General features: G+C 43.6%; 1 protein-coding gene across 1 annotated transcript in view; it reads right to left on the bottom strand.

Annotated features, from left to right (window-relative positions):
• VPS41 (VPS41 subunit of HOPS complex) overlaps nucleotides 1-23,090 on the bottom strand; it is an 828,363-nt gene that overhangs the window by 309,501 nt on the left and 495,772 nt on the right. Inside the window, exon 13 of the mRNA XM_085607440.1 lies at nucleotides 1,714-1,829. Within this exon, the coding sequence (XP_085463566.1) occupies nucleotides 1,714-1,829 (116 nt within the window). The remainder of the gene's footprint in view (nucleotides 1-1,713; nucleotides 1,830-23,090) is intronic.

Below are 23,090 nucleotides of genomic sequence, written 5' to 3'. Positions count from 1 at the left end.
TCATTTCATGCACCAAGTCTTACTCTGAATCGTGATGTGGTTGTGCAGGGCTCAAATTTGTTCAGCACTAGATAGGAACTGAAGGAATTCCTTATTTCACCTCTGGAAAGATTTCAACTCTCTCAAAGAAGTTTGCAAGGCCATTACTCCCACCTACGTTTTCATAAGTGAGGTCTTTGTCACTGTAACTCTGGATGACAGATCCCTTAATGGGCTCTTCACTGAGGCACCAGAAGTATTAATCATACCGGCTGTGCCATGGGTTCCAATAAAGCAAGCATTTTTGAGATTCTCTTCATTTTGGAGCTCCTCCACTCTACTCTCTTACAGGTCTGTGTGGGGTTAAGAGGCCCAGGGCTTGAAGAACTCTGCATTCCTCTGTCTCCTTGTCTCTCTGTGATGACCATGTTTGCATGAGTAGCCCAGCTTCCTTTTTATCTTAGAATTTCATAGAAACAGTGAAAGTCTCACCACATTGGACAGTGATTACTTATCCCATCACATATCACTTACCTTTGCTTCCCTGTTGTGTCAATAAAGTTTCAACAAGAGAAAATATTCTGTAGGTGTGGGAGGTCTTCATGGTCTAAGCAGAAAATATACAGCGATCACGGTGTGCCAGGGTATCACAGCACCTTTGTGGCTGCTTTAACCTAGCCCAACAATCATGTGCCTTACAGTCCTGGTCAGACTGCAGATCCTCCTGCACCTGCAATCTTTCCACTTGACAACTGTGTAACACTATAGTATTTTAAGTGGTCACTTCACTTAGGAGACCCCAGGCCCGCCAGGAATGCTTCTTCATCTTTGATGCCAGTTCCATGTTGCTTCTCTGTTGTCCCACCTCTACTGTAAAGGGGAATCTCTGGAAAAGTTTATTTGCTCTCCTGACTGCTCATCATATGCAGCACCTCAGTACTGCTGATGAACGTCGTCAAAACCATTGAGCACTCCCAGTTGAATCGAAGACCTTTGGTAGAGAAACACAGGATGTCGAGAAAATCGCCAAAGAGAGACTGTGTGGAAAGAGTTCTCTGCCATGCGAGGATGCCCGTCACTACGGCACAAACATAGGGTCAGTAAACGCTAGCCATGCCAAAACCTGGCAAAAACGCCTGGCATTGGGTGGTGCTTGAAAAAGAACAAAAAAAGAATAGCTGAAGGTGTCCTTGTGGCATGCAGAACCTCACTTTCGAATGCGTTTCCGTCTGACATTTAATAAACATTGACAAGCAAATCTTTCCGTCAGTTAACTTCGATATATTGTCTTTGCTATAAACTCTGCATGCAGAGGTCACAGAAGTGGTGATGACACATACTCTAGAATGCCTTACAGAGTGCAAGTCTCAGAAATCATATAACCCTTTTCCACAGCATAAATTCAATCCATAAAGCCGAGGGAGAAGCAAAATTCAAGTGCCCAATAATCAGGGAGCAAATAATAGGAAGAGCATCATAGGAGATCAGGTCAATGACAACCCGTCTACGGCTCTAATACCGAAACTCAGGCCTGGGGAAAAAGGCTTAACCTTTGTTGGGTTGGTGGAAGGATGGTAGCACCTACATCAAGGTCACTCCTATGTGTGACGTTTGCTGGAAACACAACATAACCCTCAACCCACCTCTTTTGAGAAAAGTCTAACCATCAATCAATGGAAATGAAACACGCTTACCGCAACATTGAGTTATAGACATACAAGTTTTATACATTACCTCATATTTTTTCTTTTCTAAAAGCCAATCAATGTGGTCATCTTGATCTCGCTCTTTGGCCAAGACTACATCTCTTGGACTGATGATGTAAAAGAGGGATTCTCCCTCGGAATGTTCTGCAAAAAGCAGACATGTTACTTGAGAACTTCTTGCAAATAATTGAGAGGACAGACTGAAAACACGTCAGAAGAATTAGCAATAAACATGTCAGCAAGGCAGAAATATAATTAAACAATAGACTAATATTTTCAATTTGAATCTTTATTGTTTCGATTAAATTGTAATACAATTGGTTTGTGCCTGAAAACCTAGTATCATGATGGACAGAACCAATGACATAAGAAATATAAAACATTGTAAATCGCTTGGCTTTTTCACAGTCTCTTAATCAGGCACTCCTGTCAGACTGAAAAGTAATGCACAATGAATTAGCAAGGAGACTAAACCAGAAATCACAATCAATCTAGTGATAGCAGCTGATGGAAAAGGCAAACAAAGGACCATGTGCCGAGTTATTTTTCAATTCTCAAACTAAAAAATAAGTAAATTACTGGATTAGCCCAATCTGCAGGGTCATCCCCAAACGTTTTACCTTCAGCCTTCTGTTTTCTAAAAATATTTTTGTTGGTTTTTAGGACTCTGCATACTTTACCACTGCTAACCAGTGCTACAGTGCTTGTGCTCTTCCCTTTAAACATGGTATAATTGGCTTACACCCAATTGGCACATTTAATTTACTTGCAAGTCCCTAGTGAAGTGTACTACATGTACCCAGGGCTTGTACATTAAATGCTACTTATGGGCCTGCAGCACTCAATGTGCCACCCACTTAAGTAGCCCTTTAAACCTGTCTCGGGCCTGCCATTGCAGCCTGTGTGTGCAGTTTTAAACTGCCATTTCTACCAGGCAAAATAAACCTTTTGCCCGGCCTAAACCTTCCTTTTTAATACATATTGGTAACTCCTAGATTAGGCCTTGAACAGCCCAGAAGGCAGGTGCAGTGTATTTAAATAGGTGGACATTCACGTTTAGGTTTTACATGTCCTAGTAGTGAAAAACTCCTAAATTTGTTTTTCACTATTGCAAGGCCTATCTCTCCCATAGGATAAAATTAAGTTACCTTATTACATTTAATAAGTGATAACTTCCAATCGAGAGCAGGTAGACTGTTCGTGTTTGGTGTAAATAAAAGCCCTCTTTAATAGTAAAGTCAGATTATTAGTCACAATTCAGAAAATTAAACTTTTAGAAAGTTGCCATTTTCTTGTCCTAATCATTTGGTGCTTGCAGCCTGTTCCAGCGTCACATGCCTAAGTGTAGGAGGCAGTTGGTCTTGTTTATTGCTCCCGACAGTTAGACAAAGAGAAACTAGGTGATGGCAGAATGGGCCACTCTGAGTTGGGGGGGAGGAGCTGTCACCTACCACACCTGCACATTACAAAGGCTCTTCCTGAGCACTCTCACAAAGGGTTTGACAGTAGTCTTTTGTGACCCCAGACAAGCTGTGACTAGGACAGGGAGGAAGGGAATGCCTGACACTTCAGGTGGTGGAAACCTCTAGTAGCTTCCTCTACTTCAAAGTGGGCACCAGGTATAAATACTGGACCTCAGAACCCAACTCTTCAGTACACTTCTTGACATATTACATTTTAACCTCCCACAAGAGAACCTTTAGATTCTCTAACAATGTGCCAGGATAGAAAGTGCTGGGAAACAAAAGGAGAGAAAAATGGAGAGGCAAAAAAATGTATTTTACAAGTTTATTAGCATTATTTGGCTCAACGTGGCCTAAGATAATTTCTCGTAACATAAACTGACTACAAAGCGACTGAATGTTACTTCAAGCCACAACCTTGTCAGTACTGGAGGTCAGAAAACTCTTTTAGAAGAGCAGCAGTGCCATTTTGGGCTCTCGGAGAGGAGGTGCCCATATAATGTTTGACCTGATGTTGCCTCTGAATGTAGCATGCTTTATTAATGATCTGGATTGTGATGTCATCTGCAGACAAGCCATTGAAGGGACAGTGGCAGACATCTCCCTGATGCAGAAACCTCTCACACAGAGTCTACAAGGTCTGTGTTGTAGGTAAACAGGAGATTCCAGACCCAGTCTCGGCCTGACTTTACTAATCAACGTGGCTTAAATAACTCCTGTGACTGGTGTCAGTCATGTTCTGCCCTAAATCTGCTTATTAAATGGTCACCTGTACTGGCAATGTCCCTAAAATTTGGAACCCCCCCCCCCCAACCCATATTAGTCTTCTCCCTTTCGGAACACAATTTTAAAGTCTAAAGTACCTCCCACTAACTCCACAGACAACTCTAGAACAGAATGTGAAAATAGCCTAACATGTTGTATTTTGCTCATGATGTAATTTTTTTAATCTGATATTCATATGTAATATTTTATTACGTTGATTATACTGCATGCAGAATATTGAGCTGTATTTTTATCTCATATCTGTGCTTTTTATATCTCTGTATTCCACTGCTTATGAACACGTCTGTACATTACTGTCCCAGTACATCTGTGTTTCTTTGCTCTGTACTGCATAAATACAAGTGTATATTTTTAGGTCTCGCAGACCTAGCGCTGGTGCGAGCATGCATTCCTCGCTCTGCGAGGCTTATTGTGATCGATACAATTTCAGAAGGGGACTTGAAGCCATGCCCCTTCTTCCCATAGGCTTGCATCATAGTTCAGGCTAAACGCTGGCTTTCTATTGTAAAGGATGCTTCTTAGTCCCTCCTTGTTACCGCCCTGTCCACTTTTGGCCCCGCCTACCCGGACTGGATCATTTACTGGCAGAGTTACACGGTCTCTTTTGTAAGTCTGTTGGCACTCTTTTATTTTCATTTTCTGCGCGGTCCGCTCCTTACCCTCTTCACCCACGCACAGGTCCGACCTGTTACACACTGAAGCATTGCCCCGATTACCCTGCCTGTTCTCTGCCTGTCAGCGCAGGTCCTACCTTTTACACACAGAAGCATTGCCCCGATTATCCTGCCTGTCAGCGCACAAGCTAAAAAGGGTAGATACATATTAAACTGGATGTTCCTTATATTGTTGATGACAAGGGAGTGCTTATCCTGATAATTATACAATATACTGGCATCAATTCATTCTCACATAGAAGCTGGAAAGAACAATAGCACGTGAGCACCTATCTTTCTTTCAGTGAAACATTTAACTAGCATACTTGTGAGCTCAACACAGTAGGGAACCGGATTTTAGGTCCAAAGGGAGGAATGCCACAGTCTTGATACGAGCTTTGGTTGGAGTCCCACAAAGTACACACATTCTAAAGCCTGAGAGTCAATGCAGGTTTCTTGGAGTAATCTATAGCTCATATTTCTGCCGAAAAAATTATGTGTAACACAGGAAAAAAGAACTCCAAAACAACAAGAGAGAAGAAAATAGATGATAAAATTCCCAAACCAGTTTCAGTTAAAACGAAAAAAGGTAATGAACAAAATGACCAAAACATGAAGGAATTATCATGAGGGATACGGAGATATTAACAATGCAAATTGAAATATGATTTGCATTCAAAGAAGTTTGTGGGAGTGAAAACCCAAACAAAGCAAGCCTCAGATTTTGCTTTTCCGCAAGGGCTAATAGAAGGCCAGCGTACCTTTGTTTAATGGCACTGACACAAGCAACATGATTAGGAAATACTTTTTAGGAAGTTGCCTCCCTTGTAAAATGCAATTTTACCCACTTGCAGCACAACAATCATCGTTTCAGAAAATAGCGTTTGGTATAAAAAACAAAAAAGGTCCAAGCTTTCAGATCGTGTATAATATTTTCTTTTCTGATTCAGTTCTGGTACTCCAAATGTCTTCACGGATAGCTACTTAGACACCAAGCCATGCTCTGAGTTGTCAGACAGGCTTGACTCTATTTTCTGTCAGAGTTTCAGACAAAAGTCAAGTTTAAACAGGACCTACTGGTTCTTCTTGTAAAGGTGCCTTGCAGCCTTTCTCCATGTGGACTACCAGAAGGCAGGCTTTTCTGATCTTGACATTACCTTTAAGAATTTAGGTTTCAAAGGGAGCGGAACTTATTCCTTAGTAATACCTTAGGTAACACAATAAAACATCATCAGTCTCTTGTTGTCTTCCCAGATTTCAGTGGGAGTCTAAGCTTTGAGAGTGGGCAGCATTAGTTTACAGGCTTCATACACTAATGATTGGCTTAATTTCTTAACCTATCATAAGAGCATTCCTGCACAGTCTCTGCCTGGACTGTTATTTCTTCTGCTGATTTATAGCAAAATTGAATGCTTTACTCATCCAGCTTCCAAAGTAGGAATGGGAACATTATCTAAAAGTTCTTTCTTCTTGGCTCTGTGACACGCCCTCAACTGCATTCCAGACCTTCATGTCACATTCCACCATACAGCTATGCTTCACTTGTTCTCTATGAACCCATTATTCCAAAAGGTTTTATGGGGAATGGGCACCTCTTCTGATCCCTATGCCACAAAATATGGCAGGAAGCTCAGTGTGAAAGCATGCCTCTAAAGTATGATAAATCTCCCTTGTCAGAACCATAGGCAGTGTGAAGTAATGAAGATGCAGGAAACAGATGACAGGAACAAGGTAGGCTTTGTAGGTTCTTTATTGTAGGATGTACACAAGAGACCCCATCCTTCAACATCCAAGAGTAACTGCCACAGCGTTGAAGAAGTAACATTCTGCCTCAAGAACATTCCACATTAGAATATGCCAACACAGTATGACATAGACAAGTGACCTAAGCCCACTCTAGAACATTACATCATCTCCCTCTTACAACCTAGAACACTACATAAAACACTACATCACCTCCCTTTTTCCCAAAACACCAAACCCAAAGAACAAAAATAAAAAAAAACAAAAAGCTAAAAACAGCACTGTGACTAACAATAAGCCTCAATCTTGAAATCTTCGAGGAATTCTCCTCAACCTGATAGGTCTCGACGATTCAGGTTGAGAAGAAATGGAGGGAACAGGTACAACTTGAGACCCATCTCCCTCTACACATTTGGGAGGACATTTTGCAACCCTGTTAAGATTCCACACTCTATGATCCTGAGTTCTGACAGCATTACCTAGAAGTTTTATCACTTTTATTGGTTGACCAAATTTAGACTTCCCGAACCTCCTCTCAGGTAGCTTTACCCTGACCCAATCACCCACCTGAATAACCGTTCTCTTAACACTCTTCTTGTTGTCATACAACTCCTTTCTCTTAACCATTTTATCCATTTCACGATCCCTCCAACCTTCAGTTTTGTCAATAGGACCACCCAGTTCCAACCTTCTTGAAGTAACCCAAAGAGGATTCACCTGCGTGCTGGGGACCCTTCCTCTAAACAGAGTAAAAGGGGAAACACCAGTAGAGGAATGGGGTGTGACTCTATACTCATAAACCTTTTTAACAACAGCTTCCTCCCAGTCATACTCAGACACTAATGCCAGCTGCATAGTTTCCTTGAGCACCCTCACAAACCTCTCAACCACACCATTGCATTCAGGGTGATACAATGCAGCATTTTAAAAAAATCCCTCTTTCACGGAAAAATTCCTCCACCACACCAGACACAAACTGCACTCCATTGTCTGTCAGTACAGATGCTGGCAACCCTTCACCAGCAAAAAGACCATCAAGAAAATTGATGACAGCAGCAGAATCAACACTGTTCACAATTTTGATGACTGGCCACCTGGAAAACATGTCCACACAGACCAAAACATACTGATCTCGAGACTTCACCCTTACCGGTCCGAGAATGTCTACAGCAATATCAGACCAGGGACCATCTGCTTGCTTTCTGATAACCAAGGGTTGAGTCCTACATTTGAGAACCTTGTCACTACCCGCACACTGAGGACACGAGCGCACCAATCTTTCAATCATAGTGTCCATTGCAGGCCACCAATAACCTTCCCTCAGTCTTTCTTTCGTCTTTGCAATGCCCATGTGACTGGAATGAGCATTCTCAACCAATTTTTGGCGTACAGCAGTAGGAACCACCAGTCTACTTCCTCTAAAGAGGAGCCCATTAGAAAACGACAACTCGTCTCTGACATTCCAAAAACCCTTAATCTCCTCATCACACACATGCTTCTCACACCACCCATCACGAACAAAACAAACAACACGCTGAAGGACAGCATCATCCCTCAACACAGCATTCCATTCATCCTCAGTGACCACCCCCTGGGTGACCAGACACACACTCCATTCACCACCAGAAGCTTCACCCAAAAAATAATCCTCCTCATCATCACCTTCATCTGAAATAGTGGACCCACCAAGTCTTGACAAACAGTCAGCAAGAATATTGTTAGCACCAGGCAAGTACTGGACAACAAATTCAAATTCTTGCAATGCAACGACCCATCTCCTTATCCTATGTGACACACGGTCAATCCCTTTTTTCCCGAAAACTTCCTTCAACGGTTTGTGGTCTGAGACTACAACAAACCCTTTACCCCACAAAAATTTTCGCAGTTTACGAATCGCCCAGTACACAGCTAGAGCCTCTTTCTCAACGACCGAGTAATTGCACTCAGCCCCTCTGAGAGGCCTTGATATAAACAGAATGGTATTGTCCCCTGCATCACCGGACTGTAGTAACACAGCACCCAGTCCTTTGGAGCTGGCATCAGTCATAACATATGAATTCTTATTTGGATCAAAACTTGAAAGATTAGGAGCTTTTTTTAGATGATCCTTAATCAAATCAAACTCAGAGCTACAAGATTCATCCCACTTGAATTCACAACCTTTCTTTAATAAGGCCCTGATCTTTTCTGTATTTTGAGCAAACCCAGGAACAAACTTATTATAGAACTCTGCCATCCCTAAAAACTTTGTGAGTTCGTCTCTACTTGCAGGATAATTCAACTTACAAATGGCCTCTACCAAAGACGGTTTTGGCTTAATTCCTGAGCCAGAAATCATATGGCCCAGGTACTCAATCTGCTTCACATCAAATTTGCACTTGTCCAACCTGAGAGTGAGACCAGAATCTTCCAACCTTGAGAGAACTTGATTTACCCTTTCATTGTGTTCTCCCAAACTGGACCCGTACACAAGGATGTCATCCTGATAGACTTTGACCCCAGTAACACCCCGTAAAGCATTTTCCATCACCCTTTGAAATACCGATGCAGCTGATATTAAGCCAAAGGGCATTCTAAGAAATTTGAAAGTGCCAAAAGGCGTGATGAAAGCAGTCAAATCTTGGCACGAGGGATGGAGTCTGACCTGATGGTAGGCAGAAGATAAATCTAGTGTAGAAAAGTGTGTGGCTTCACCTAACGATGACAACATTTCGGTGATGTTTGGAAGAGGGTAATGATCTACAACTACCGCCTTATTCAGTTCTCTCAAATCAATACATAACCTGGCCTCTCCGTTGGCCTTTTGGGCCATAACTACCGGAGAAACCCACTCTGTGGCTTCAATTTCTTGAATGACCTCACTATCCAACAATTTTTTTAATTCCTCTTTCATTTTATCTCTTACCAATAAAGGAACATTCCTGACCTTGGCCACCACGGGAATAGAATCTTTTTTGAGTTTAATCAGGTGCACATACTTTCTAAGACAGCCTAGTTTCTTTTCGAACACTTTAGGGAACTTATTTATCCAAACACTGTTATCAGAGATGGAAGCAACAGTGGAAAGATCCCTCAAACACACTGAAGGAGATTCATTGGGATCTAAATAAACCCCAAGATCACGTTGGTGTGACCAACTGATTAACGAGTCCCCTTTCATTGAGACATAAATCTTCCCAGCCGTGATCCTCCCTTTGTAATCTATAGTTCCCATAAAATATCCCAACAGGCTTATGACCTGACCACCATAACCTCTAGGAATAATATCAGGCTTAAAAAGCTTCACTTTGTTGATTAGGTATTTTACATAGAAAATTTTTGGAACCAAAGTGATCTTGGCCCCGGAATCAAACAACATATCCACCTGATTGTCATTCACCAAAACCTTCTCTACAGGACCATCTGCTTGCTGACTGTAAATTTGTGAAACAATAAGATCGCCCTCATCTTGCTCATAGATGTCTACCTCATTCACCTTTTTTGTATTCTTGCTAGCCCTACAACACTTAGAAAAATGTCCTTTTCTTTTACAAATAGAACATGTAGCTTTCCAGCCCGGACAGTCTTTAAAGTTAGCCACATGACCTGCATTACCACACCTAAAGCACTTTACAGAGAATTTTGGATTCCAGTTCTGACGTAAGGTCTTAGAGGAACTTTGTCCAGATTGTACCGAAGACTTTACCAAACTATCAGAATTCACATTAGGTTTTATGTTGATCTCTTTGACATCCGTGTCAGCACTTTTTTCAGAGACCGACCCCTTTTTTATGGCTTCAGAACAAGCCTTAGAGTGTTCATGCATCTTTAAAGTAGTGATAACATCTTCCAGCGGTGGATTGTCTTTCTGCCAAAGTGCATCTTTCGCCTTCTCAATCGAGGACCCCAACATGAGTTGGTCTCTAAGTCTTTCCTCCAAGCTACCAGCAAACGAGCAAGTGGAAGCTAGTTTGCGCAACGATGTAACATATTGTTCCACAGTCTCATCATGTCTTTGAACCCTCTTACCAAAATGATATCTTTCTAAAACCATGCTCATTTTTGGTAAATAATGCAAATCCATCTTCTTAAAACAGATTTCGTACTCATTGAGGGAGTCTCCATCCGGTAAATCTGGGAGATGTTCAAAGACTTCCTGGCCCTCTGAGCCAAGGCAATGTAAGAACAGAGCAGATTTTCTTTCTGCACTCAGAGACGTACCACACACCCTGGCGTAATTGGCAAAAACCTTTTTCCATTTTATCCATGGAATAGTGGGATCACCAGGAGCGGACAGAAAGAAAGGCGGAGCAGTGACATTCTGCATAACCGCAAAGAGAAGAAGTGAACAGCAAGAGAGAAAAAAAAAAAAAAAAAAAAGATGGGATGTAAAATATGTGAGCAGGCTACAGAACCTCTTCTTTTATCTAAAATAAACAGATGCCTATGTCTGCATTACTTAAGGTACCTACGCATATTTTAAACAATGAGACATGCACATCAACACCTTGTAACCCCTAAACGATCTGCAAATGAGAAGGGCTGAGCAGATCAGCGTAGGGAGAGAAAACGAGGCTATGCAGATCAGCGTTGTCACGAAATATCCAGACAAGTCACTGTAAACCCAAAAACGATCTGCAATGAAAAACCACAAAGCTGTGCAGATCAGCGTTGCCAAAACGTGAAAATACTAGACAGTACCTTGTTTTCCAGCCCTGGACTTCTGACTACTTGCGTGTGCTCCGTAAGCGGTGTTTCCAAATGCAGGGTGAGTTGCCAGGTAACTCTGCAAAAGACGGAGGAGACAGAGACGTGTACGGAGTGACGTCAAAGCTTCCCCCGTTGCTTGGTGACAGGAAACAATAGCGGTGACTGCAGCGTGTGCGGAGCGACGTCAAAGCTTCCAACGTTGCTTGGAGACAAGAAGCAGCTTGAGCCCAGCGCGAGGTGAGTTGCTAGGCAACGCTGCGAGCGCGCACGGGCTTTCGGAAGTTAAAAACCAAACAAAAAAAAAACTTTATTGATGCCTGCGAGTGTCCGACCCCTTTCCTAGGATTCAGGAAGAAGCAAACGGCGTAGTGGGCAGCAGGGCCGCTTGATTCAGGCAGAAGCAAACGGCGTAGTGGGCAGTTGGGGCGCAGACGCTCTCCAAAGGCCAGGGAAATCACCGCGGCAGCAATCGTGGTCCCGATAGGATCTCCCACACGCCTCGATGATCGGCAGACAAAGCGACAGTAGAAGAGTGCGCGAATAGAATCCGAGGCAGCCCAAAGCCCATTTAAAGCAGCGAGTTGGGGTCTCTTGACAATCACAATTTCCAGTCGTCGCCAAAATGAAGTAATGAAGATGCAGGAAACAGATGACAGGAACAAGGTAGGCTTTGTAGGTTCTTTATTGTAGGATGTACACAAGAGACCCCATCCTTCAACATCCAAGAGTAACTGCCACAGCGTTCAAGAAGTAACATTCTGCCTCAAGAACATTCCACATTAGAATATGCCAACACAGTATGACATAGACAAGTGACCTAAGCCCACTCTAGAACATTACATCATCTCCCTCTTACAACCTAGAACACTACATAAAACACTACACAGTGACACCTGTCACTTATTTGGCAAAGCAGGCACAAATCTTGGCTGAATCCTGCGACTGAAGTATTTTGAGAACTACATCAGTCTTATTTAATGCATGAGAGTTGATATGGACTCCCAGATCGCATCTGCTATGTCACCGTGAAGAGAAAATCCCTTTATAGCGAGGCCCTGTCTGCTATATGGCAGAGAAGAAAAAGTTATTTTCCATGCAATAGTGATCTTTCTGTGGATACTCGGTTTACCCGCAGATTCCTGATCTGTGGAATAATCCAGAATGTCAGACTAGATCCGGAAACTTCAAAGCCCTCACGTCGCAAGTAGGGGGCACTGTTTTGGTGTTGACGCTGGAAGTGGCATCAGATGATATGAGCAAAGCCATATAGCACCCGCCCCAGCGCAAATATGCCAGTTCCCTTTTTTCCATCCCTTTTAGGAGCTCGCTCTTCAGAGCTGTTAGTTTTTCTTACAATACAAAATTCAGTGCAGCACCAAGTCACCCCTAAGCATTTGGGTTTTAAGCCCTGCAGGGATTAGGAGGCACAGATGTCTATCACTGACCTCCACTTCATTTGTCTCTGCTGCTTTTGGTAGATGCACGGTTCACGCTTCTGTGAATCCTGTCGGAGCATGCACTCGAAAGTCATCAAAAAACACAAAGCCAAACTTTTTATGGCTCATGCCAAAGATGACGGGTGACTTCATCGACAGTCGAGACCTCGCTCTAGGTCTCCTTCACATTCTTCGGGTGCAAAGCAGAGTTTTATGATCAAACAATGTCTTGTTTTAAATGAAATAAAGCTGCTTGGTGTCAAACCTATGAGCAGACATCTTGAAATACCCAATGGATTACTGCCTACTACAGTAATCTGATCATGAATTCGTTTTTGACATCACTGAAATAAAAGAGGGCAAGATATATATTTAATGAGGAGGGCGCAAAGCATGTTCCCTGGGAAAACTTCATAAGTTTGTTCTTCTCCTTGGGGTGTGAGAATTTTCATGTTATGGTTATTATTATATCTGTTAAATAACCTCAGGATGGACGGAAGTTTGGATATTTCATATGGTGACTTTTTAGACAGTTTCAACTATACAGGTATGGCAGTTGATGCAGCACAATTATAAAAATCACAAACCACAATACATTACAAACAAAAGGATGAAAAGCTGAAAGTACAATTTGCGCACGCTAGACACAGTGAAACATGAAAATGAGACAAGTGTAGTAGGAGCACCTTAAAAGTGTGATTTAAAAAGTGAAGATAAAAAAAACATATATACAAAACAATATTAATACATATAAACGAGTTGAACTAATGAATTTCTAATGCATATGTTGCTTATTAACGTATATTGATGGAAATTGGATGTAAAGTGGAGTTGCCTAAAGTTTCAAAAGCTTTCTGCTGAGAATGCCCCAGTTAGAAAAGTCAGTGCAAAAACGAGTAGAAGTGAAGTACAAGCTTAGAACTTCACATAGTCGGGAGATGCACTGCGCAGTGGTGGGTCCGATGCCAGGCGATGCATCGCGCTGCCCAAGTTCTGCTTGGGCCACAACTAGGTTGGCAGGGCACCTTTAGGCACACTTCTAAGGTTACAAGACTCACAGCAGACGGAGTTCAGGTAAAGGGTTCAAGGGGTTTGAAGCCCTCTCTGTCCCCGAGGCTCTGATCAGGAGGTCATCCACCTAGCCCTTGGAGTCACTCTGGTGATCCTGGCTTCAGGATGCAGGTCCAGTCCTTTTCACTAAGGCAGCAGGGCAAAAGTGAGGCAGGGCAGCACAGTAGCAGTCCTTCTTGCAGCAGAGCAGCACAACAGTCCTTCTGAGAGTCTTCTACAGGTCCAGAGTTGTGCTGAATAGTTGTGTCTGAGGGTCCACTATTTATACCTGATGCCAGCTTTGAAGCAGAAGAAGGTTCTTGAGGCTTCCACCCTCAAAGGTGTTTGGATTTTCTTGCCTCTCTGCCCTGGCCCCAGCTTGTCTGGTGGCACAAAATACTGGTGTCAAATCCTTTGTGAGTGTGCTGAGACAGAGCCATTGTGATATGCAAGTGTGGTAGGTGACAGCTCGTCCCCTATCAAGTCAGAGACGGACCACCCTGTCAACACCTATTCCCCTTTTGTCTCACTGTCCAGAAGCAACACACAAACATAAACTGCCAGCTACACCTAGTCATTTGACCCAAGATACAGGCTGCAGGCACTAAATGGTTAGAGCAGAAAATGCCAACTTTCCAAAAGTGGCATTTTCAGAATTGTGACTTAAAATGTTACTTCACTATTATAGAGGGTTTTAAATTACAATTCTGTAAACACAACATTCGTGCCTGTTCCCAACTGAAAGTCATCATTTATTAAATATAATAAGGTAACCCAATGCTATCCTATGGGAGAGGCAGGCCTTGCAGTAGTGAAAATCGAATTAAAGAGTTGTTCAGTACCAGGACATGTAAAAGTGAAAAGTACATGTCCAACTCGTTTTAAAAGGCTATTTAAGTGGGGGGCACCCTAAATACTGCAGGTCCAAGTAGCATATAGGCCCTGGATATACGCAGTACCACTTTACTTGGACTTACAAGTAAATTAAACATCCCAATTAGGTGTGAGCCAATGGTACTATGTTTTAGGGAGAGAGCACATCCACTTTAGCACTGGTTAGCACAGAAGTAAAGTGCACAGAGTCCAAAAAGCCAGCAAAAACAAAGTCAGCAAATACAGGAGGATGGAGGGCACAAAGTTGGGGGAAAACCACAATAAAGATGTCAGGTGCAACTTCACGTATTATATATACAACATGATTTAGCAACGGAAAATGAAGAATCAAATGACATTGGGGAATGCTATGTCCGTAATATACAAACTTGAGCAGGGAGAGTGGTTCTGGTGACACTTACAAATCACTCACCCTTTGACCTAGTGCTTAATGAAGTCACTGGAATCTTTCAATGTCAATCTATGTCATATTGCATGGTTACCAATTCTGGACAAAATATACATCCCTACCTCTTCCTTTCTCTCTCTCTCTCCCTCTCCTTCTGCCTGTTCCTCTACGCACATCTATTTTAGGGCTTAGGTTAGCAAACATACCTATATTTATCTCCTCCCTCAATTCACTTTTGAAGACCTGAAGGCTAGTAAAGTGATCTCTTTTAGTGATGGCCTCATTAATGGGATCAGAGCTCACAGACCAGGCTAGTATCAGGATTGCTGCTGTCTCACCCTCTTTCAGCTGTGTGGACAAAGTATTGAAGAAGCTGGTTACACTCTAGTGCTGCTTCTTAGGTGGCATGCGTCAGAAGAACGTGCGCCCTGCAAATACTACAGTTGTTGAGACTGTCTGATACTTTGATAAGAGACCATGTGGACCCCTATGTGCCTTTTTTAGTATATGTTCAGAAGCTGGAAGTGTAGGTGTACAGTTTGTAGTCTTTGATCTACTCTCGCTCACCAGAACAATCTCGTCTGAGGAGGAGATACAGATTTACAATAAAGACACTCTTTCCTTCAACCTGAGAGCTACAGAACTATAGCTCTAGCTGCTTGTTAACAGTGAGTGATTTTCTGTTTGAACTCAGATGTGCTTTAGTTGTTGGTTCTGCCTTCGCCTAGATACCCGCATTAGTTTGATACTGGTACAGAATAGAGTCCTGGCTTCCTTTGGTACTCTATTTTACAGCAGCCTTCTGGTTAATGGAACACTTTTATTGTGAAGTTGCTTCGGCCCCACAAACTCACTTGTCAAATTTTCACAAGAAAAGAAAACCTTCCGTCATATCCGCCGGTTACTGTGCAACAAGGGTCTTGCAAGGTAATGTGGCTTGATATAGTAATACCCCATTACCCCCTGGATTTTGCTTCGTTCACCCTGTCCAAGGGGTTGTTGGCAGCGGGAGATTCTTATGCACTGAAGGGTTTGAGTCAGCTCCCCTCTACCTGTTTTTCTATCTCGTGCTATTTTCAGCGGCGTAGTTTTCTCTCTGACAGAGGTCGCTATCTGATGGGTACTGTTCACCTCTACTTTATTTCTGCCACTGGAGAGGAGATTTTGAGGTGCTGTTGCAAGTCGTGATAAAGGGCGCCACCATTTTTAGGTCTCGCCTAGGCAGCGCGCATGCGCTGCTCTAGGAGATGACCTTTAGAAATTGGTCAGCTCTTTTTCAGCGCTTATGCTTGTGCTGGCATCTACCTTGTAGGAGCGAGCAGCGGTGCGCGCACTAATTGAAAAACACGGATGGTCCGCGCACCGCTGCTCGCTCTCGCAAGGGGTATGCTAGCACAAGCACGAGTGTTTAGTACGAGTGCTTATTTTTGTTTAGCCTCCACTTGCTCGCCGCCCCTACACCACCTCCCGCCCATTGCTGTCTTTCAGGCTTGTTTTTGTTTAGCCTCAGCTCACTCACCGTCCTTACACCACCTCCCACCCATTCCTTTCTTTGATGCTTTTTTTAAACTTTCAGCGCGAGGCGGAACGCTTGTTTCCCTTCTAAACTGTGCATGGTTAGCTGCTGAGGTGCCTCCTTGTTCTGCTATGTCCTGAACTCACAGGCTACACAGTCCACGTCTCTACTCTCTGCTATAGCTCTCTATCCCGTCCTCCTGGGGCTTCCTCACTCAGCTTCTCACTGTCTCCCTAAAAATCTTTGTCCGATACAAACATCAGCAGTTAGTACGTGTAGCCCTCAGGTCTACCTCTTGTGTACCACTCTTTTGATACTACACACTCTCCTTTTATTCCATGTCTGTCCTCCTTGTATTCCATGTCTATCCTCCTTGTATTCCGTATCTGTCCTCCTTGTATTCCATGTTTCTCCTCCTTGTATTCCGTGTTGGTCCTCCTTGTATTCTGTGCCCGTCCTCCTTTTAGTCCATGTCTGTCCCTTTTAGTCCGTGTTTGTCCTCCTTTTAGTCCGTGTCCCTTTTTCTTTCTCTGCTTAACTATCATTTCATGACTATTTCTGACATCTTTTGTCGATTTACTTTCTACATATCACTGTGATGTCTCTACATTAACCCTGCAACATTGTTTCCATCTATTCCTATTTCTTTCTCTTATTCACACATTGACAGCTGTTGTTCATTTTCTTATCTGGCATTTCCTCTATTGGATTGGTGTGTGACAGCACTTTTATGTAATTGATATTACACTTATATGAAGGAGCACCACGTTTCCAGGAAAAAAATGTTTAGAAATCTAACAAAAAAATGATGATCATTTAATTAATAACTGTTTGACCTTTTATGAAAAATATATATATTGTGCATTGTGTTTCACATTGTATATTTTGTATGTCCATAGGATCTAAAGATACTGTGGCTCTCCTGATGAAGACGCTGTGTTAGCGTCGAAACGCGCGTTGAGAACATCTCGGTTTTTGCCACTCCTATTTTTATTTTTCTGTATCTATATTTTGTTATTTGATTGACCACAGATGCGATTTGTTGCATATTGTTTAATGCATTGTCCATTTCTTTCAACCTCTGTTTAAATCACATCCTCTAAGTATATAGTCCTGTATCATCAATTTACTTCTATCACTGCTATATTCAAATATAATAAATTTAATATATTTTTATAATATTTTGTATGTTGTGTCTCCTTCTATAACATTCATGTTCTCCTATTGAATATTACATTGTTTATTGTCTTTCTATTGAACATTATACTGCTTTGTGCTTAGACTGCCTAGGTGTTTATTTTTACAATGTCTGTCTAATGCCACCTAGCCATCACTCACAATCAACTCACTCTGAGTTCACATTCTGCTAACCCCACCCATTCATCACTCACCATCCTCTCTCTGAATGCACCTTCTTCCTACGCCACCCAGTCATCACTCACCATCCTCATCACTCATCACCCTCTGAGAGCACCTTCCTCCTACGCCACTATCATCACTCACCATCCTCCCTCTGAGTGCACCTTCTTCCTACGCCACCCAGTCATCACTCACTAAACTCTCTGAGTGCACATCCTTCTAGCGCCACCCAGTCATCACTCACTGACCTCTCTGAGTGCACATTCTTCTAGCGCCACCAAGTCCTCACTCACCATCCTCTCTTGAGTGCACCTTCTTCCAACGCCACCCAGTCATCACTCACCATCCTTTCTCTGAGTGCACCTTCTTCCTACGACTCGCAGTCCTCACTCATCATCCTCTCTTGAGTGCACCTTCTACCAACACCACCCAGTCATCACTCACCATCCTTTCTCTGAGTGCACCTTCTTCCTACGACTCGCAGTCCTCACTCACCATCCTCTCTTGAGTGCACCTTCTTCCAACGCCACCCAGTCAGCACTCACCATCCTCTGAGTACACCTTCTTCCTACGACTCGCAGTCCTCACTCACCATCCTCTCTTGAGCGCACCTTCTTCCAACGCCATCCAGTCATCACTCACCATCCTCTCTCTGAGTGCACCTTCTTTCTACGCCACCAAGTCCTCACTCCCCATCCTCTCTTGAATGCAGCTTCTTCCAACGCCACCCAGTCATCACTCACCATCCTCTCTCTGAGTGCACCTTCTTCCTACGACTCGCAGTCCTCACTCACCATCCTCTCTTGAGTGCACTTTCTTCCAACATCACCAAGTCAGCACACACTAACCTCTCTGAGTACACATTCTTCTAGCGCCACCAAGTCCTCACTCACAATCCTCTCTCTGAGTGCACCTTATTCCTACGCCACCAAGTCCTCACTCACCATCCTCTCTTGAGTGCACCTTCTTCCAACGCCATCCAGTCATCACTCACCATCCTCATCACTCATCACCCTCTGAGAGCACCTTCCACCTACGCCACTATCATCACTCACCATCCTCCCTCTGAGTGCACCTTCTTCCTACGCCACCCAGTCATCACTCACTAAACTCTCGAGTGCACATTCTTCTAGCGCCACCCAGTCATCACTCACTGACCTCTATGAGTGCACATTCTTCTAGCGCCACCAAGTCCTCACTCACCATCCTCTCTTGAGTGCACCTTCTTCCAACGCCACCCAGTCATCACTCACCATCCTTTCTCTGAGTGCACCTTCTTCCTACGACTCGCAGTCCTCACTCATCATCCTCTCTTGAGTGCACCTTCTTCCAATGCCACCCAGTCATCACTCACCATCCTTTCTCTGAGTGCACCTTCTTCCTACGACTCGCAGTCCTCACTCATCATCCTCTCTTGAGTGCACCTTCTTCCAACGCCACCCAGTCATCACTCTCCATCCTCTCTCTGAGTGCACATTCTTCCTAAGACTCGCAGTCCTCACTCACCATCCTCTCTCTGAGTGCACCTTCTTTCTACGCCATCAAGTCCTCACTCCCCATCCTCTCTTGAATGCACTTTCTTCCAACGTCACCAAGTCAGCACACACTAACCTCTCTGAGTGCACATTCTTCTAGCGCCACCAAGTCCTCACTCACAATCCTCTCTCTGAGTGCACCTTATTCCTACGCCACCAAGTCCTCACTCACCATCCTCTCTTGAGTGCACCTTCTTCCAACGCCACCCAGTCATCACTCACCATCCTCCCTCTGAGTGCACCTTCTTCCTACACCACCAAGTCCTCACTCACCATCCTCTCTTGAATGCAGCTTCTTCCAACGTCTCCCAGTCATCACTCATCATCCTCTCTCTGAGTGCACCTTCTTCCTCCGACTCGCAGTCCTCACTCAACATCCTCTGAGTGCACTTTCTTCCAACGCCACCAAGTCCTCACTCACAATCCTCTCTCTGAGTGCACATTCTTCCTACGACTTGCAGTCCTCACTCACCATTCTCTCGAGTGCACCTTCTGCTAGCGCCACCCAGTCAGCACTCACCATCCTCTGAGTGCATCTTCTTCCTCTGCCGCCTCGCAGTGCTCACTTGCCATCATCACTCTGACTGAACCCCTGAATTTTAGCAAAGCTTGACCTCACAGGACAGGTGTTCAGTAACCAGAGTAGGCACAGGATGATGCACTAAGCTGCTTCCCATCTAGGAGCCCTCTCCATGTCCATACCAATATGGCAGATTGACAACCCCCTTACTGAAAGCTGCACGTGTGTAAGTAGTACTAAATATTCTTAGAAAACAGCCACAAGTTTTTGGATGAATAGTTAGAAATGAAAGTTTCAGAGACATACAACGTCATTGGAGGAAGGAAACGCTAGAAATGAACTTTCTTCTCAAATGGGGCACAGCCGTTTTGCGACAACGGTTCCACTCTGTAAAATGTGTTATGTATGTAAAGCATGTTATTGTTGCTTGGAACTTGTATAGTCCAGATAACATTCGCTTAAAGTTTTTTGTGAATATGTCACACTCACCAGAGATGGTCTTAAAGCCCTCGAGTAGCTCAATCGTTCCAGGTTCTTTTGTCGCATTCTGATAAACATAGACCTCATTTTAGAATTGAAGCAGCAGGACTGCATATCCCAGAGTGCAAAGTGAAAACCTTGAGTGAATGAGCTACTTAGCCACGGAATTGGAAATGTGAGCTCTCTGGCTTAGCCATCTAAACTGCAACCTATAGAAGAACCCAAGAGGGCACACTTTTCTGCTACCCCTAGTGCCAGAAGGCCACTGTTCCATATTTTGTTGTCACAATGTAGCCTCTTATTAACATCCACATTAGGGTGACCAACACAATATGGAAATCTCTTCAAGCTCAAAAAAGCTTGTGTTATAAACAAGCATTGGCATAGCCAATAGGTCTTGCCTTTGGGACCCTATAAGTGTTTAGCCATGCAACAGTTGATGTTGTTGTTGTGCTGCATAACTAAATACTTATAAGTTCCCAAAGGCGAGACCTATTGGCAATCCCAATGCTTGTTCTTACGGACAGAGCCTGCAAGGAATGTTTTCATAGAGAGGGTGTCCTCCTTTGTCTGGGCCAAACGTTCGAAATAAGCTGCCTTCTCTGGAGCGAGGTTTTTTTTTCACGTTTAGGTTTAGTTTGCATTCTTTGATTGGGGTGCCAATTAGATCTGTGAGAAATTTACTTTACACTAGCGTAATCTGGCGGGACTTCTAGTTAGGCGTATGTGGAGAAATGTAATAAATTAAGCTACTACTCCGTGGTCCCATAATTATGTACCGTTTACTGCAAAAATGTCATGTGAACAGGCCACGATCTGAGCATCTTCTGTATGCAGCGATTGTGTATCTTGACTTTTTTTATTTAAACTAAAATAGAACGCCAAATGTCTGTCTTGAATTTCGCATAATTATGTATAATTAAAAAACGGGCAACACAGTTTAAAGACACTGGCCTACTTAAATGTTAGTAAATTCATCATCTATATTGTGATCTACACTAGCTATGCATTTTACACATTTGCATCATGTATTTGTAGAATGTACACGTTTATAAATAAACAACGCCATCTAATCTGGTGTTAGGCCTCTATTCATTTTTGCTATTTTAATTTGAGGTTAGTTCTTTTTGGGTATATAAAAATATCCATGTTTTAGTTTACCAAACGTTTTCCCAAGCAAGTTAACTGCTTAGGCGGTGCAAATTGATTGCATAATTTATTCATTTGTGCTTCGTGTGTCCTGCACCTGCAGAAGAATATAATAAGTGTGTTTTTTCAGTCGGACATTAGCAAGGACAGGCCTTGATTCTGGGAGGTTACTCCTACTTTCACTCGCAATGTCCCGAAAATAAATACACACATTTTACTTGGGTTTCATCTAAATGCAATGGTAGCTAATTTACACCATTTGGCTCAATTATAATGTTAATTTTAAAAATGATTTATAAAGCGCATGTACACCGGGTGGTTTCATGGCGCTGTAGAAGGCTCTGTGTGCTATTGATGAATACATTAAATGTAGGCTTGTGCAAATAGCCATGTTTTGAGGGACTTCCTGAATTGCAGAAGGTTGGTGCAGGACCGTATTTCCAGCAGCAGGGAGTTCCACAGTTTGGGGGCAAGGATAGCAAATCTGCGGCCTCCTTGACGTACCCGCTTGAATGCCGGGGTGGTGAGGAGTGAGAGGTGGGCAGATCGTAGGTTGCGTGAGGGAGTGTGCCTAAATATCAAGCTGTTAATAAATACGGGACTATAGCAATGCAGGGATTTAAAGATGAGGCAGCCTGTTTTGAAGGCGCAGCGCTGGGAAATGGGGAGCCAGTGCTATTTCCTCAGCAAGGGGGTTGCTGGTTGCCATTTAGGTTGTCGAAAGACCAGTCCGGCTGCCTGGTTTTGGGCCATCTGAAGCCGTTTGAGCAGGTACAGTGGCATACCCAAGTATACAGAGTTGGCATAGTCCAGGTGCAACATGACGGTGGCTATTATGACCTGGATCAGTGCTTCCTAAGTGAGAAGGCGATGTATCTTCCTGATCTTGCGCAGTTGAAAAGAAACACTTGGAGATAACCGTGCCAACCTGGGTTTTCAGTGAGAGGTGACACCTAGTGTTTTGGCCGAGGGGGAAGGGGAGGGAGGGGTTCCTAGCTCTGGTGGCCAGTAGTGTGGACCCCAGTACTTATGACTGTCCCCAGTGAGAACAAGCTCTGTCTTACCAGGGTTTAATTTAAGGTGGTTGTGGTCTATCCATTGTTGGATGTGCAGCATTGTGGCCTGGAAATCGGTGACAGAGTTGTGTGAGTTGTCAATCTTGAAGACTAGTTGAAGGTCATCTGCATAGTTGAAAACCGTCACCTTCCTGTCTTTGAGGGACTGAATCAAGGGGGCAATATAAAGATTAAACAGGTGGGGAGAGAGAGCCGAGCCCTGTGGGACACCACAGGTAGTTTTGCGTGGGGGACCCAAGAAGTGTCCTTGACGGACGGCCTGGGAGAGATCTTCCAGAAAGGGAGTGAGCCAGCGAGCCGCCGCACCTTGAATACCAGCATGTTTGACACAGTCAGACAATATAGTATGGTCGACCGTCTCAAAGGCGGTGGAGAGGTCCAATAATACCAGTGCCTGAGGGGAGCTTCTGTCGGCGTTGTCCCGGAGAGTGTCCAGGACAACGAGGATTACGGTTTCAGTGGAATGAGCCGGCCAAAACCCTGCCTGATGAGGGTTCAGGAATTTAGATTCCTCCAAAAAGTTGGATAGACATTTAGCTACATGGGCCTCTAATACCTTCGCCAAAAACGGAAGCAGGGAGATTGGGCGGTAGTTAGGCAGGAGCTCCAGGTTTTTTTAGGAGGGGTACCACTATGGCTTTCTTGAAGGCAATAGGGACTTGGCCGGA

The sequence above is a fragment of the Triturus cristatus genome, chromosome 5_2 (genome assembly GCF_964204655.1).
Source record: "Triturus cristatus chromosome 5_2, aTriCri1.1, whole genome shotgun sequence".
NCBI lineage: Eukaryota > Metazoa > Chordata > Amphibia > Caudata > Salamandridae > Triturus > Triturus cristatus.
This window is presented reverse-complemented; position numbering and strand designations above follow the sequence as displayed.